This window comes from Perna viridis, chromosome 4, assembly GCF_037379345.1.
Source record: "Perna viridis isolate PV_CMFRI_1.1 ecotype Kerala chromosome 4, ASM3737934v1, whole genome shotgun sequence".
NCBI lineage: Eukaryota > Metazoa > Mollusca > Bivalvia > Mytilida > Mytilidae > Perna > Perna viridis.
The window spans coordinates 52,211,426-52,229,005 of NC_142448.1; the positions used below are offsets into that span (position 1 = coordinate 52,211,426).

The window sequence follows — 17,580 nt, forward strand, 5'->3', positions numbered from 1 at the left end:
ATGAGCAAGCGAACTTTCTTAAAAAACTGAAGAAATTGTCCTTGTAACGGTCTACTGCTACAGTAAACAACACCATAACACACACTCATGTAAACTAGAAAAAAAAATCTTCAGCAAAAGAAAACTAATTACATGACCTTCAATCGGAAATGATGCCCGATCATTACAATATTAACAACGGTACTTCATACATGTTTTTTATTATACAGGTTACCGAAATGTACGTACTGGTGTTCGAAAGGGTTCAATGTCTAAACGTTATTCAACGGAATGACATAGTAACAGAATATTAATCCGCCAGTGATAGGCGTTCTCAACATCGTACCTGAATAGACGGAGAACTCCCTGCATGTCTGGTATACTTGTTTACACCTTCATGACAATAACCAATTAAACAAGAATTATGTTAGACATCATTTTCAGAGTTGTAAAGGTCAAGATAAAGAAACGAGAGACAATTTCGTTTTGGTTTGGAACGTATTCCAATCAACATTTGGTAAACATTTGTCCATAACAGCGCTTTTCGATCCATTCTTCGTTATCAAAACAATAGCAAACATATTTCTTATGAAATACAGAAGTCATTTTATTTTCAGTATTAAGATGTTGCTGTTGGTGTATATGTATATATGTATTTTAATGGAATCCATGGAAACATTAATGATATTTCTAACGTCTACATCTAAAATTGCACATAGATTATTTTGTACCCTGTAAAAAGTGACATATTTTGATCTGAATTATTTTTGTCACATTTGTTCCATGGCCGACTCAGAAGATCCCATGCTCATTTCACTTGAACTGAATTCCTCTTCTTCACCTCGAGCCCACGATTGCAAAAGATCACTGAAGTCAGGAGCCCGCGAAGAATTAAGAGCGTTTAGGGAATTCATCCGCGAGTCAATATTTGTCCCTGGTTCTTTCCAGAAAGAATCTGGCAATTTTCTGTGTTGCATGGGTACAGTGTCTTCAATTTTCTTGTCGAATTTAGGTGGTCGTTTCATTTTCTTTAATTTTCTTAGTCCAAAATCAAATAACTCGTTTAACGGACCAAGACCAGCTTTTGTATCCATTTTACCAGTATATCGATATTTTGAGTCATTATTATTGTTTGGCGAGATCGGTGAGGTCATTTCCTTTAAATGTTTGTTCAATTCTACAGAATCACCATGGGCGATTCGCAATAAGTCCGCATAATATAGTTCCCTGCCCGATTTAGTCGTGACCCATTTGTCTTCGTAAATATCACAAGATTCTTCGTCTTTCTTTCTACCAAAGAACTTTTTTATATCCTGATTGACCATGTCAGCGAAATTTAGAAGACGCTGCGTTATATCCGGAGATTTTTCCTGCTCCGGTTCTCCCATATCAAAATCACAGTCCTCAAAATCCGCGGAGTAGTGCGAATCGTGATCACTAAAATCATCATCGTCATCTATTTTATTCTCGTACTGGGGGTACTTAAAATTGTCCTGAATTGAATCTACATTTGGTTTTGCGAGAGGTTCGAAGGGCCGCTTAATAATAGTGTTCCGAACATCATTTGGCTGCTGAGGAGGCGACATTCGGGTTCCGTGAATGGCGGCCATCGGTTCGTTGTCATGCATTGTCGGTAAATCTTCAATCAGCATGTGTGGCAATAACATTACCTTTTCACATTATTGATGACAAATAACTGTCTGAAATAAAAAGATTTATTACTGAAACATAGCACAGCGAACATTTAAATACAGTATTTTAAAAAACTTTGCAGACTTAAAAATAAATTCGAAACACATTATGACACACCCCTTCTGAAGTTTTGATATACATGTACATGTATCTTAACATTAAACAGAAAACTACTTTATTTTGAAGTGCAAAGCTTCAAAACAAAAACAAATGGCATATTGGGTTTTCAATTTGAGACAACCTTTTTACTTAAGTAAGGGAACAATTATCGTTAGATAGAGGACGAAGTCCTCATAATGGCAATTGATACGATTGAACCTTTAACCATAGAAGCACTGAGAGCCTGATTTCTGTCTGAGAAGAAATTATATACATTTACAAATTACAGAAGGCAAGTTATGATTCTTTTTACACAAATGTCAAAAACAAACAAATTAGATGACATAGCGGTTTGAATAAACTTCGACATGTGCAGCACAGGTGCAGTTATTGTACTTGGGGGAAAAAACAAACACAAAGTTATGAAACCAAGATAAATTCGTGTTTCGTGTTATCAGAAGAGCCCACTAATATCTTGCTGTCTCTTTGATAACCCATATTTCAACACGAACCTATCTGCTACAAGACTTTACAGGTATCGATTTAGATTTGTTGAAGAATTTATGTCATGAAATCTGAACGTGATAGCTAACTGCGAAATATAACTTTTAATATTTTAACATTGTACAGGGAATATCCCTCGTTTTTACAACACGAGCTCATATGCTGTTACATGTACGTGTTACGTAACCTTCGGGTCAAATCGACTGCACCTTGTATTCAATTAAAATCAACTGCACTTTGTAATTCATTAAAATCAATTGCACTTTGAGTCAATTAAAATCAACGGCACTTTGTAATCAATTAAAAATTCACTTCTAAAGGCTTATTATCTTGAAAGTAGCACATCTTTCAGGTTACAGGAAACGTAAAAATAGTAAGGATGAAAGCGAGGCGTGGTAAAATTTGTGAAAAATCAAAATCACATGAAAAAAGAGAAAGAAAATTTTCTCGCTGTTAGGGACGGGAGCATACACCACGTCTTTTCTTGGACCAGCACCTACATCTCGTACAATATGTCCGTATTTGATGAAGCATTTCTAGTAATTAAACTAAAGATCAAAGATATTATCCATTCCATTTTTTTTTAAAGAAAGGACTATAACGCCTGATTTGTGACACTATCAAGGGTAATTCCATAGTCCGAAGTATTGCGTTTAACAGGAAAAGCTTTAATTAGATAATGAATGAACGGACAGACGGACAAGGGTAAAACGTACCCCGATATTTTTCTATAGCCAGGCTGCAAAAAACAAATAACAATTCAATAGAAAATTGAACAGATTTGTGTTTTTTTTCATGTTGCTTTTCTGTGATTACCAATTAAGCATTTCTGGAACATCGACAACAACAAATGGAGCTCCTGTCATATGTAACACTATTTGGGTGTACTGTATACTCATAAGAATAATTCTGTTGAAACGTGTAAAACGATTTGACTTAAGAGAACCATAGTTCTCAAATGTACAACGGGGTAAGGACCAGATAGAATATCAGGTAAATAAAGTTAAAAAAAAAAACGCGCACAGATGTGTGTTGATACAGTATTAAATTAGTCAACACAGTATTATTTTGTGCTCGTTTTTTAACAAGCACGGTAAGTACATATATAATGAAAAAAAGATTATTTCCCGCAAATTATTTGATTGACTATGAGACTTTCCATGATAAAATATCGTTCTGACATTAATTTGCATAAAGAGATGGGGCTTAGTACTCACTAGTTTTATATCCTCTGCACAGGAGTGTGTGCCACACGCACTAAACCCTGCTTTTTCAAGGAAAAATCTAAATTGGCTGGGCCCATACTCTTACACAAAAATAAAGCGACACAGACCTTATACTTTGGGCTGTGTGAAAATGAAGAGACTTCTCAACCAACGTTACCGTTAATTTTAAACTTTTGTTTAAGTATCAAAATGTTTAAGGTTTTACGTGTACATTTTAAATCACAAACAAACTTTAAGTAGTTTTCTTATGAAGAAACCAACCTGCGTTCTATCCAAGATTTGGCTTGCTTTTTTGTACATTTCTAAAGACGTTGTACATGAAACTGCAGCCATTGTACAATTAGACCAAACAACACTACGACACCCATTTACATTTTATCATGATAAAAAATTGAACAAAAACATGAACACAAGTCAATACGAAATATAACAGCCTTGGGTTAAGCTTCCAAGTATATCCATCAAAACACAAATTGTACATAATTTCTAATCGATCGTTGGTAAGCTAAGTTAGTGTACTATACTCTGTGAAAGATTTATGGCTTGGCTTTTCACTATCTAACTCTCAAAACCAATCAAACTTATTATTAAATCCAAATAAATAATTATTTAGAACCTCCGACAACGTTTCTTTATCCAGTGAAATATACAAGGATTTTTGAAACTGACACGTTATTCCATGTGCTTTTGTCGCTTAAGATGGAAACAAATAAAAACTAGATATGCGCTTGATAGCAACATAATTTTGGTCACTGCTCTAGGCACGGTAAGCTTAAGTTGTAAATAATTTCTTTACGAAGAATTTTACTCTGTGAGAATGATAAATTTCTCCGGGTTATTGGTTAAAATGAAATGGTCTCCCCAAGTTTTTGACACCTCAATAGAAGAAATAACTTAATTGATCCTAGGTTTAAGTTTGACAGAAAAAGGAAAATATCGCAAATTAAATAAATTCGGATTCTGATAAAACTAATACGAATCAAACAGAACAGAGTCGTCCGAGGTACTCATTATTTATAACGGGGCATTGGCCAAAATATGTCTGACTGAAATCCGTATGAGATAAATAAATTATATAAATATTCATGTTAGCATGACAGTTTAATGATGAGAATAACTTTTTTTCAGATAAAAATGGTTCAACACAAAAGAAAATAGAAAATTTTTTAGCAAAGCTCACTTAGTGATACCCCGCTCCCCTCCCTAGAAACCATATAGGAAGCTCCAAAAGTTATATACAGATGTAAAAACTAAATATCAGGAGCACGATGGCATTATGTGACATAGAAATATAAGTGAAAGTTTCTTTTCCATTCTGCGTTTTAGAGGAATTAAAGATACGAAGATGGGCCTCTTGGTCGAACAAAGTCCATATTCTGCATCAAGAAACCGAAAAGTCATTCAGATGGGAAAACAAAATAGACGGTGCGTAATGGCCTTTTGTGATAAAGAAAATATAAAAGTTTCGTCAAATACCATTCAGTGGTTTTAGAGGAGATGCTGATTATAAAATAGCTCCACCCCTGGTCGACCAGTGACAAAGCCCATGTCTTGCAAAATGAAACCCCGAAAGTCGATCATTCCGTAGGGAAAACAAGGTTGGAGATGTACAATGGCATATGTGATAAAGTTTCATCAAAGTCCATTTGACGGTTTAAAGGGAGTTGCGGATTAGAACTGAGAACGGACGGACGACCAGTTTGACAGCATGACCTCCTATACCTTCTACTTTTCAAGCAGGGATATAACTATAGAAACCAACGAAAAGTTAGTTCAAATTCGACAACGAAACGATACTGTAAACTCAAAAATTCCTGCACATGAACTTATATAATTCAAGCCGAAAATTCAATGATTTTGTTTTTTCGCAGTTTTATCGAGAAATATCCGGCACGAACATACATGTAAGTCAATAACAAAACATCACTAGAAGTTCTGAATGTAAAGTAATTTACAAAAACGAAACATTTAGTAAGGAAAACAATTTGAAAGTATATATGTTTTCCTTTTAAATCATCGATGTCTTCATTTGTTTACCATGACTTAAAATGTCAAACAATTTCCGTCACTACTCACCCTTTTTCCCAGTTTATCAAAAGATGTACATTTTGAATTACATACAAATAAATATTTTCTTGTTTTGTCTTTCTCACAATCGCATAAGGCAGTGTAAACTGTAAAATTAGTGTTTTTTTTTCTCCAAACAGTTATACTTTTTTCTGCAATTGTTTCCCCCATGTTTTGTATAAGCTGACTAAACTTTTAATTTAAAGGTTATCACTTTCACAAAAGGAGTAGATATACCAATTTTGATCTTTGGCCTTGCATCATTTATTTCAAACCGTTGGGGGTTTTTATGGTGTAACACGTGGTACACCCCCTGTCGGTTTTGCCTTTATTGATATCACAATGACAAATTATTTACAACAGAGCACCCGATGCAACCAGTCCTTGCTTTTGCACAAACCCTGTAAATCTATCAATGACAGATTGCAGTTTACAAAGCACCTGAGGCACACTGTTTCCGCTTTTGCAAATCCCTTTAACTTTTTTTTTTATATCAGAGCATCTGGTTCAACAGCGTGTTTGATTTTGTTCCTATCACAATTAATCTCCAAGTGACTTAAAATTTTCAATACATTCCTATCATTGCCATTTTCACAATTAATTTCGATCTGGCAGAAGTCCTTACAATATCACGTGCAATTGTATTTCGTTGTTGCTCCTTTCTCAATTAATCTCAGCTTTGGCAGGGACAATACTATAAATTACCCAAGTCACCATGAATGTGCTAATTCTCCCTCATATTGTCTCCAGGTGCCGACATATGAGAAACTTATCTACCATGAGTAACTGCTATCACGTACCTAAGTCGTTTTCTCAAAATTAATGCGGTAATTTTAAACTGATTGCATTGTCTCCCCTCAAATTGCAGTAGGGATTACCTGTCGTAAGTCTTCAACGTAAGGTTATACCCCCCCAAAATACCTTTACAAAATAATATAAATATTTACACATAGTATATCACATTCAATAATCAGTGAACACTCCAAATCCTCATAGAAAATACTCCGTGTTCATTCAGAACTTTATCCATGTTGTCAATGAAATATTGCCTGAATTGACGGGACTGGAAATAATTTACACCCCAGATTTATCCGACCTTACATGGGGTATGGTATTGTTTTAAAATCTAAACAAATGGACATAGGACATAGTAGGACACTCTTAATATACATGCATTTATTAAAAAAGTCTTTCAAAGTCAAGTACAACAGTAGAGGAGAGAATATGAGAAAGAGAGAGAGAGAAACAGTTGTTTCATTGACCCTCAAAACACCTACATTTGAAAAAAAGGAGGGAGTAAAGAGGTGTCCCTGAAGTTTAAATTTGGAAACTACAGTATACTAGGTAAATAGCAGACGATACTGGGCAGTACAGCCACATTGTGGAACTTGTCTTGCATTTAAAGAGTACTTTATCTAGTGACTGAATTAGTTTAACCGCAGTGAGCCCCCAGGAAGAAATGCGGAAAATCTTTTAAGAAATGGTACATAATGACATTGTTGACTTTTGTCTTCAAATCTTTTTAAATTTCATTTATTAGGCATAGGGCTTTGTATCGGAATCATTTGATTGATTGATTGATATATACACATTGTACATGAGATGGAATGTGACGCTTCGAGTTGTCATTGCTACTTAAATTGTTTATTTACAATGTATACTATTGCAATTATTAACTAACTAAAAGTATGATTACTGAAAACTAAAAGAAGCGGCATTCACACTATATGTACCTCCCCCCACCCATTACTCACACAACAACAAAGCTTTGTTGACATACGTGCAAAATGTCCCCCTCCTTTAACAGAAATACATGTATTTCACATGCTAAATTACATCAACCCACCAAAAATTCTAAACTGTTGGAAAGTATCCCTCCAACAACCACCCGCTCTCCAAACCTTTCCGACGACCCCTGAAAAAGGAACTGTAGAGGAGAGGTAGTCTATACAAACATATATACAATAAGAGATGAATTTGCGTCAATTAACACTTATACAAACTGATCCTTGTATGCATTAAAAATATAAAAGAGCATTTTTATTTTCTGCTTTTAAAAGTCTTTTTATCTCAAATTTCATTTTAATCACACTTAATCGCATTGACTCAGTCAAGTGCAATATTACAAAACAAATTTATTTTTCATATCAAGGGTTTTGTACGGTCAACAAAAACTTCAGTCAAACTTTATTACTCACGAAAATTCATTCTTGTTTGTGACGGTGCATGTCATAATGCAGATTTGAGGAGGGTGGGATCTGGGAGGGATGAGGGATGGAATAAAAAAAAACAGACAAATACAGTAATAGACACGCAAAACATGGGATGGACGTTACGAAGTTTTCTCCCCGAGTTTTTTTTGTAAAATTCAAACAAATAATCAAGACTTGCCTTCATGATATCAATTCTTTTTACCAAGATTGTACTCTGATGATTTGGGCGTTGATGAACACAGAGTTTTTGTACATGTATATGTATTCGAATCATTCGTGATTTCAGTTGTATATAGTATAGATTTCCCATTGACTGTCAGTTTTTAGCTTTTCCTGTGGTAACTTAGTTTTCCCGGACCCGTCCGGTTGAAGCTCATTTGGACATAGAAGTTCAAAAAACACTTTAAAAAGGGTAGACCCAAATCATGCCAGCGGACACGACCGAGGATAACCATTCCAATACCTCAGAAGTGGGTGCCGATTTCAAATCTTTACAACGTGAAAGGCGATCTATTGAATACTCGAATCAGAAGTAATTTCATTTTGCAGGTCATACACAGTAGTACAGTGTGCTAGTTTTGTTGCGACAGAACCCCCATTTGTCGGAGAAGTACTAGTAGTTCAATTTCAAAGATCAGGAAAAGAATTGATTTTTTTTAAAATAAAGTAAAAACGTGTCCTGGTTAATCGCTTGTATACTGAAGGTTTCGATTGTATATCATTTATGTTAAAATGCATCCTTATATTTAAATAAGTTCCGTATTTCATCTAAAAAAGAAGAACGTGAACCTGTTTCAAGACGGCAAAGTAGCAGGATATAAATCCAACTTAGGTACAACTACATGTATACATCCCGTTGCTTACCTTGAAGTACCAGAATCAAACATTTGATTAGTTTACACATTCATAGTCCTATAAAATCATCGAATGGAGTACGCAACATGAATTCGGATATAAACCCTGTTTAAAACCCTAACTAGTGCATTTATCTCGCCATGAGTTGTGTATCGATAACACTAGCTTAAGACTCGCTAGGAAACCATATTTAGTTGTTCTTATCTGTTAAAGTCTCTCAGTTTGATTTACGATAACATTGGTTTGTAAACAATGAGGCGTTTTCACCTGCGTACAAAGCGACAAATCATATCGAGATCTCTCAATATTTGCATATGTATATTTTTGGCCTTTTCGAACACCTTCTCATTACGACTGTTCCGGATAGTTTTTGTTTCCGTACCGTTATCGTTTTTGACAATTTAGTCAGAACAAATTGATTGGAATTGACAGGCTAATCTCAAAGATATTGAATTTTCATTGTCGATTTAAATATTGAAATTGGTCGTGGGAGAAATTTTTTTCAGATGACTAAACAGATTTTCTGTTATACAATAGATAATTAATTTGGATTTTATTACAAAACTGTTGTTGCAGTGTTTAGCGCCCTGCGTCAGGTATTGAACATATCGGTTTCGATAGGGACGGCCCATTGATTGACCAATGAATTGCCCATTTGAACATATATGAAAATGTAAAAAAAAATCAACGCTTTATATATAAGCATACGCCTATATTGCTCCGATCTTTACGACTGTGAATAATTTTAAAAAAAAGAAGTCATGTACTGCGTCATTCAACGTTTTTATTTGGTTACACACCATTTATTCAGTCGGGGAACTTAAAGAACGTATGAAAAATCAGTCCTACACAATATAGTGCGCCTGAGTAAGAACGCTGTGAAAAATGTGCATATTAAATCTGCAATAGTAAACCTAAACATTTGTAGCAGAAAAGCACACTCCATTTATTTGTAAATTCATAATTATGGAAACTTATGATTCTTGAAAACGCCTTGTAATTAAACCACCATTAAGCGATCACATAAAAATTAAGTGTTGTCCAGAAATCACTCTCTAGCAATCATATAGCAAATTAACATGTACTTGTATATAACATATAAGCTGTTGAAAATCGTGTATTTTAGAAACATGTTCAACATGGAATTAACGTTTAAACGCCATTAAAAACCTTTCATAATTACCATGTCAAATTTGTGCTTTCTGTACATGTATGCAGTATCTAGAACTTAAGTTGGAAATTACTTTAGATTTTGAATGAAAACACAATGAAAGACAACAGGTAATCATGCACATCATTATTATCAAAATGCTGCATAGATCGGGTGTTACATGCTTGGAGTTCTTGTTTATAACAAAGCTCCTTCATTTAACGAAAGATTATGCTTGCGGAACAGGGTCATCATCTCAAAGGTACATTGATGATTAATTGATTGATTGATTGGTCTTAAGTCCCTGACTTTCAATTTTCGCTGAAATTTGACTAAATTTATCGTTTTCTCGAAAAAGCGGCCATGTATATGATTCCGAACATTTTTTGAACTTTCAAACCCGTAAGACCAGTTGCGTCTCGACATTTCGTTTCGATTAGACGAGCCATTAGTGGGAAATCGTTCTGAAAAGTTTACAAGTAGGATTCAATTTAAATGAAAATACCACCTCCCGACCCCGTGTGGTCGTTAACTTAATTGTCATTTTTAATCAATTAAATACTGTAACATCTTTTCCGTAGTCAGAAGTACGTCATGTTATAGTTTTGCGGGCGATCTACGTACATTTATTTCTTACTTGGTGATTTCTTAACATTGGAGTATTGACGAATGGAATTCCAACCTCTTATTCTGTAAGAGTAACAGAAACGAAATTCTAACCTGGTATGCTGTAAGAGTAAGTCAATTGCAGAGGTCGATCACGCGCTTTGGAAAATATTTGCTTCAATTAAAATCACGTGTTAACAGTAGACATCCCGTGTTAACTACTACGCTGTGTCAAAGGCTTCATTGTTACCGTCATATATGGTAGCACCTCACTTATTTTATGCTATATTTTTTTGACATAGACAACACGTGCGCAGAAAGTTACTGCACATACATGTTTATTAGAGAAACAGTATATGGTAGCGATATTTTGCAAGAATTAAGTTATGAAAGTCCAATGTTTTTTAACAATGATTTTATGACATTATTTTCTAAATTTATCGTTTTCTACTTAACTTATTTCGACTTTACTTTATCCTGCTGAACTTTAATATTTACATAAAGCAGCAGTATAGACTTGTATATATATAGATTGTAATACAATTGTAAGTCCACGTTTTGAATTAAAGTATAAAAAGCGTTACATACATGTACATGTATATACATATTAATGAATCAAGCTTTAGCGCGAATAAAATGCACAATATATGGAGGAAAAAACTAAACCTGACAAATTTTATAAACGTTCGTTTTGTTTTTATGTGAAATCTGTTTTTATTCGGTTCGCTACATTGTGTAGATCGTCTCTGTTTCATGTTTTCACGTTTAGGCCATGTATTTAGATTTCATCCCACTGCTTACGCTTCAATATTGTTTTTCCCCCGATATTCTGTATTTTTTTGTATACATTAAGTATCAGAAATAATGAACAAAACCACAGAACGTTACCAAGGTGACAATTTTGAACAGAAGTCTATAAGTTTTCTTTCAAAACCCATACTATAACCAAGAAATTTAGATCTGCAAAAAATAAAGACAAAGATTTGATTTTGATAAACCCGATTTAACATGAAAAAATACTGATTCTACGGTTCATGTCTTCTTTCTTGACCAAATCATCTTCAATGTAAAATCCATTACAATAACATATTAACTACATTTCGAATCTAAGTCGAAACCAGAACTATCTGAAACTTTTTTTTACATAAATTGCAAACTTCTTTACAGATGGTTGCAACTTGAATTTCGAAGAAAGTATAATTTTTTATTATTTTTTAAATTTTTATTTGTATGATGATATTGCTCTTGTTACACAAACATGTGCCGAAGGTTTTTCCAATAAATTTGTCTTGTCTTGTCATTGCGGGCGAAATTATGTTTTTACTCGTAGTGATCTACAGTCAAAAGACGTGAATGGAATAATATTTCTTTATTGTTTTTCCTATACATATTGTGTTACCGAATTATTTGGCTTCCTTTAAGCTCAGGGTATACTTAGTTTTGTTGACCTCAGATTATTCCATTTCCCTTTCAAAACAGTTAGAGTTTATTTCTTTATTTTGTCTTTAGTTGACGTTATGCTTTTTGTTTTGTTATAGCGGGAATAAGCGTTTCACTATGGCAAGGGGCCGATCCAGGATTTCAAGTTAGTAAATGCCAAACAAAGCGAAACAAGAGAATATTTTGATGTAGAATTTGCAAAAAAAACTTTCATGCTAAATAAAATGATTTTTTCTCAATTTTAGAAGTGGTAGTACGCCCAGCGCCCCCATCCTTGGACCCTGATGGCTGTCCTACTCCAGCATTGATAGAGAATGACTGGCAAGCTCTTTCTCCTTTGTTCCGGAAACAAACTAACTTATCATAAAAACACCAGAGAAAGACCTGTATTTTTTAGTGATTTTATTTTAAAATACTCAATTGCAGATTTCGGAATTGTCAAAAAAAAATAATAAAAAATAATAATAATACTATCTGTATTCAAGTGATTTAATCATTTTTTATTATACATGCAGTTAATTTTATTTTATACAATCTATTTTGCTTCTTTCTTTAAGAAATAAATATCGAACTTTGTGAGACAAGTTCATTGTGGCATTAATTTTCTGTAACAATAGCAAAAATCAAATGACAAAATTGTTAAATTTTAGAATTAAACATTTAACATAATTATATTTAAAGTTTAATGGCAGTGAAACATATCTTTTGAATTTTGAATTTTAAAACTAAAATTGTATAAATTAAATATTAATTTAAAAAAATGAATATATGATATGAATAGGGTTAAAATAATAAATTATTTTAAAAGAAAATGGCCCAACAAATATTTTTTTCAGAAAAATCCATTCCATATATAATGTTTCTTTATGACGATGAAAACTATAAACTTTATTAATTGAATAAAAACAGAAATTCCATGACAAACAACAGAATTATTTGAAAACAAAATTCTAGTTTTATTCGTATTTACACCTAAATAAAATATAAATTTCAGAACAAATTAAATACTCAAATTTCGATTTGTTTCATCAGTATTCTCAAATGATTTTATCACTAAAATATCCAAATAATCAAGAAAAAATAAGCTGACCATCATTACATTATCAAGTTATTCTTCCGATATTATTTCTACATAAAAATCCATTTTCACAAAAATCTGATGACACTTATCTTGTACCAATCCATCAAAAGTCCTAAAATTAATGCTTTGTATAGAAAACGAAGTTAATATCTTAGATATTTTATCTAAAATGTTTGGCGCTAAGCTCTATTAGCCACATCTTATTGATAAACAGACACTTTCTAATAATATTTGACTTCATCCTACGGTGATAAATTTCTATAAGAATAATCAGGTCGATGTCAGTCAATTTTTGACACTTTTTGTTTGGGTTTTTGGTTATCATCATTGCATGATTTTGACAATTGAAATAAGGCGGGATGATACAGCATTATTAGAGGTTGTGAAAGTACGTGGGAATGAGAATCTAAATTGGATGTGGTGAAGGTTGAAACTATGAATTGTAGTTACATTATTGGCTTGCAGAAATAAAAGACAGCACTTCGAATCATAAATCAATCACAAATGCCGTTTATCTCTCTAAATTGAATTCTATATGTAGCTGTTTACTTTAAGTTTATAAAATTATGAACAGTCCTATAGAAAACCACAATAATTTAAATTAAAAAAAATCATTTCCCTTCCAGTACTCATTCAGAAGTTCAGAATCGAGGTCGGTGGTCTATTCTAAACAGAGGTTATTTATTGATTTTATATTTTAATGTAAAAGAAACACTTTAAAATACAAAAGAACAACTGTTTTGAAAATAATTATATACTGTTTTTGAGAACCTACTTAATTAAGGAGAGGGTCTGGGAGGGGATGAATTTTGTCAATTTCGAGCACAATTTCTTGGAAGGGTCTCCCCACCCCTTTAAAATATTCTGGAACCGCTCCTGTAATGCTATAAGCAATCCAGTACCATACATACTCAAGCAGCCAAACTCTCATGCGAGGATGCTATTCGTAATACTTCTACGAGGTACTGTAATTTGTAAGTGCAACCCTATTACGTAAAAAAATCTATTAAAGTTTACAACAAATGCGAATTTTTCGGAGAATTAGACTAAGTGTATTTTTCTTTCGGACGTACATGTTTGTAATTCGCATTTGGTACCCAACAAACGATCCAGAATATATATATATATATATATATATATATATATATATAAAGCAGGATTAAAAAACGGAAGTTCGACCTAAACCACGGAGAAGCAAATCCTCGGCGCCTTCAGAATTTTTGTGTTTCAGAAACTGGCAACAATATATTCATATTCATACTCATAAAATATTAGCATCGATTTTGTTATTTTTAATGAATAAATTATAATAAAGGACAAGGAAATTAAAGAAATAAACATAATATAAAAATGATAAAAAGATAGATATAAATTAAAAATAAGATAAATAGACGATTTTCCTCCAAATTTTATTCCATGTACAATAAGATGATTGATAAAGGTTAAAGTACATTGTTTACTCTTATTAAAAATACTAGAAAATCAATAGTTTTAAAGTAATTGTTATTTTAGTGTATACATACCACACACACACACACACATACACACGATATACGTGTATTAGACAACAGTTCAACAATGAGTGATTTTTTTTCATAAAGGACTCTAAACAATAATAAGGCTTCTTTTTAAGCTTAATTTTTGGAACTACATTGTCAAATTCCACATGTTCATTTATGATATAAAACTAATGAAAATATCGGATTTAGTGCATTTCTAAGCATTGAAGAATCCATCACGACAAGAAAATGTATTTTTTATAAGAATAATCGACAAGTGAAGGAATGTGGTTTCGTCATATTAAGTAGTTTGTTCCAAACTTTCCGGGGTTAACCTTGATATTGACATTTGTTTTATAGACTTTCCTTTTTGATTTTTCCTGTTGATTATTGCCTAGAGTTGATTAGTTTGAAGATTTTGTTTTATTTAATACTCTACGTTTTGCAGAATATTTTAAAGACAATTTATGTGGAACCATCATATTGAACACATATTTTATGTATGAAACGGAACATATTTCTGTTAGAAAAGTATAGAGGTATTTCTAAAGCATACATCAGCAAATATTTTTCACGTGAAATTCAGATGAAATTAAAGTGGTTTTCAAGTGATAGTAACTTGAATTGCATGTGAACAATTCACGCGAATTTTTCAAGGAGACTCGATTCATTCGAATTTCACGTAAACCCTGTCAGAGAGTTTGCTCAATACGGGTAAAAATAATGTGAAATTCTTGTGAAAATCCTGTGAAATAATTTTGCCTGTGTATAAATATTACAATGATATGTTGCAATAATAAGAATTGCGGACAATACAGTACATGGATTAACTGTAAAGTGGCGAAATATGTGAAGCAAAAATGTAGAGCAAATTCCAATGTTTGAATGTTCTTAGTCCGAAATGGTGGCAGGAAAGAAAATTGAGGAGAAAATAAACAGAAATATAAACAGAAAATGAATTAAAAAAAAACTAAGAATAAAAAAGAATTGATGATATACAATATAAGTTAGGCACACTGCTATTACATGAATTTGCAAACAGATGTTTCTCAAAATGCACAAATATGAGTATAATTCATACAAAATTAAATCCATTAAAATTGAAGATACTTACATGTTCTATATGTTGACACGATAGACAGAAATATTTTCCAAAACTATAGCATAGAACAAACACTTGTGAGAAAGATTGCTGGCACTCTTGAGAAATCGTGGTCTATTAAATTATCTTCAATGATATATGAAATCTACACGTATTTGCTAAGAGTGACGATTTGTCAGTTCTTTTAACTGATAACACATTGACCTCCCAAGGAGGAGTCATTTTTGACCATATTTGGCATGAAGATAATTGAGTGACGTATTTGAAGGTTGGCTTTGCATTGTTTTAGAGTTTGGGGAATACATAGCTGTATGCCCTTTTTGCTATCGTTTGGGCCAATTGTAAAAGCGGAGTAACTATGAATTGAACAACAATTCATCATAAAAAAAAAAATAACAAAAACAAATGAAAAAAATAGGAGTGGAAACAAAGAAGATAAGACATATTTACAGAGAACACCATTTCTATTCACAATCCACACGAGCTTTACTTTTCTTGTTCCTTTTAATAAAGTTATTAAATACTACATATAAAAAAGATGGAATACCTCGAATAAGATGGCTTAAGCAATCATTAAATGCTACCCCTATCGGTCATTTTGAACACCATATTCTATGTATAATTGTTTGAGAAGGCTTTGAACAGTACGCTTTGGCTTTGGGGAATAGCCAGATCGATTCCGGTGAAGTTCATTTTGAAGTGGAAACATGAATAGAAAGATCCACGGTATATACTGCTACTGCACACAGGATATATGCAGTTGGATTTAGTCTAGTTAGTGCTTTTGCATATTCAATAGTGTGAGCAAGCCCCAATGTACCACAACATCTGTATATTGTAAACGACATCAGAGTATTATTTCATAGCTTAGCCTAGTCTTTCTCTTTGTGCCATGTTTTATACAATTTGGTTTGACTCGACTTGGGTTTTAATATGATAAATTAATTACGAAATAGGAAACATACCCTTTTTGAAAGTGAATAAATAAATAGAATAATATGAAGAATGGTAAAAATTTTAAAAACCATGTAACTTTAAAATCTGGGAAGTGATGGAAATTTCTGTGGGAGGTTTCCCGCCATTTTACAAGAATTTTACAGATTTCACGTAGGGGAGACTATATTGTTGATTTAAACCTTTAAACCTCTATGCTATATATGGTTTAAATTTTCCCATCTCGATTGGTGAAAAAAAATGTAACCACTCATTACTTCAATAGTAAAAAATACTGAACAAGATGTACATTGTATGTATTTCATCTAAATATACTGTTCTGGGCATTGATAAAATGATACGACGTAATCACATTATTTGGTATTTCGATTCAAATATCAATACTTAAAAAAACCGCTTAATACGTTCATTCCGTTCGTAAGTCTCTAGTTCAGTTAAGGGCATCCCACAATCTTCGTTACGGTCATCTTGCCGATATGTCTCTTCACATGTACACATTCTTCTCGCTTCAAATTTAAAGCTAGGAAGAATTACAAACAATTTATCATATCAATATTATTCAATATCTTGAATAAACAAATTAATAAAGAAAAAAAAAATTGTACCCGAAGTTTCCTCCGCCATAATCGACTATTATTTCCGTTATGGTCATCAGCTTTACCTCAGTGAATCTTTGTTTTTAGCATTACAACATTTGAAGCAGTACGGTGTTGTGTGTCCAGCATTTGAAGTTGTGGAGCAATACGGTGCTGTGTGCCCAGCATTTGTGGTTGTGTGGAGCAATACGGTTTGTGTGCCCAGAATTTGAGGTTGTTTTGAGCAATACGGTGCTGTGTGCCCAGCATTTAAGGTTGAATTGAGCAATACGATGCTGTGTGCCCAGCATTTGAGGTTGTGTGTAGCAATACGGTGCTGTGTGCCCAGTATTTGAGGTTGTTTTGAGCAATAAAACAGCATTCGACGTTGTTATCTTTCATTTTTATGATCCATTTTAAGGTCTATGAGCATGCAATTATGATCAAGACAAAAAATACAACACATCATTAAGACTTTGATAATTGATTAGAAAGAACAATTCCACATAGACTATCGATAATTAAGGCATTTAAAAAA

The 17,580-nt window shown here is 32.9% G+C and overlaps 1 protein-coding gene across 4 annotated transcripts; it reads right to left on the bottom strand.

Annotated features, from left to right (window-relative positions):
• Positions 1 to 561: 561 nt before the first annotated feature.
• On the bottom strand, positions 562 to 15,683 carry LOC148620492 (protein PERCC1-like). 4 transcript variants are annotated; one of them, XM_088581400.1, is made up of 2 exons: positions 15,526 to 15,683; positions 562 to 1,679 (listed from the first exon to the last, which is right to left on the bottom strand). In XM_088581400.1, exon 2 carries the CDS (start codon positions 1,644 to 1,646, stop codon positions 750 to 752), a length of 897 nt encoding a protein of 298 aa, XP_088437526.1. In that variant the 5' UTR covers positions 1,647 to 1,679; positions 15,526 to 15,683; the 3' UTR covers positions 562 to 749. The 4 variants fall into 4 exon arrangements, with proteins under 4 accessions (XP_088437526.1, XP_088437528.1, XP_088437529.1 ...); XM_088581402.1 differs by having other exon boundaries at positions 562 to 1,675; positions 15,526 to 15,665; XM_088581403.1 differs by lacking the exon at positions 15,526 to 15,683 and adding an exon at positions 8,645 to 8,839 and having other exon boundaries at positions 562 to 1,675.
• Positions 15,684 to 17,580: the final 1,897 nt, after the last annotated feature.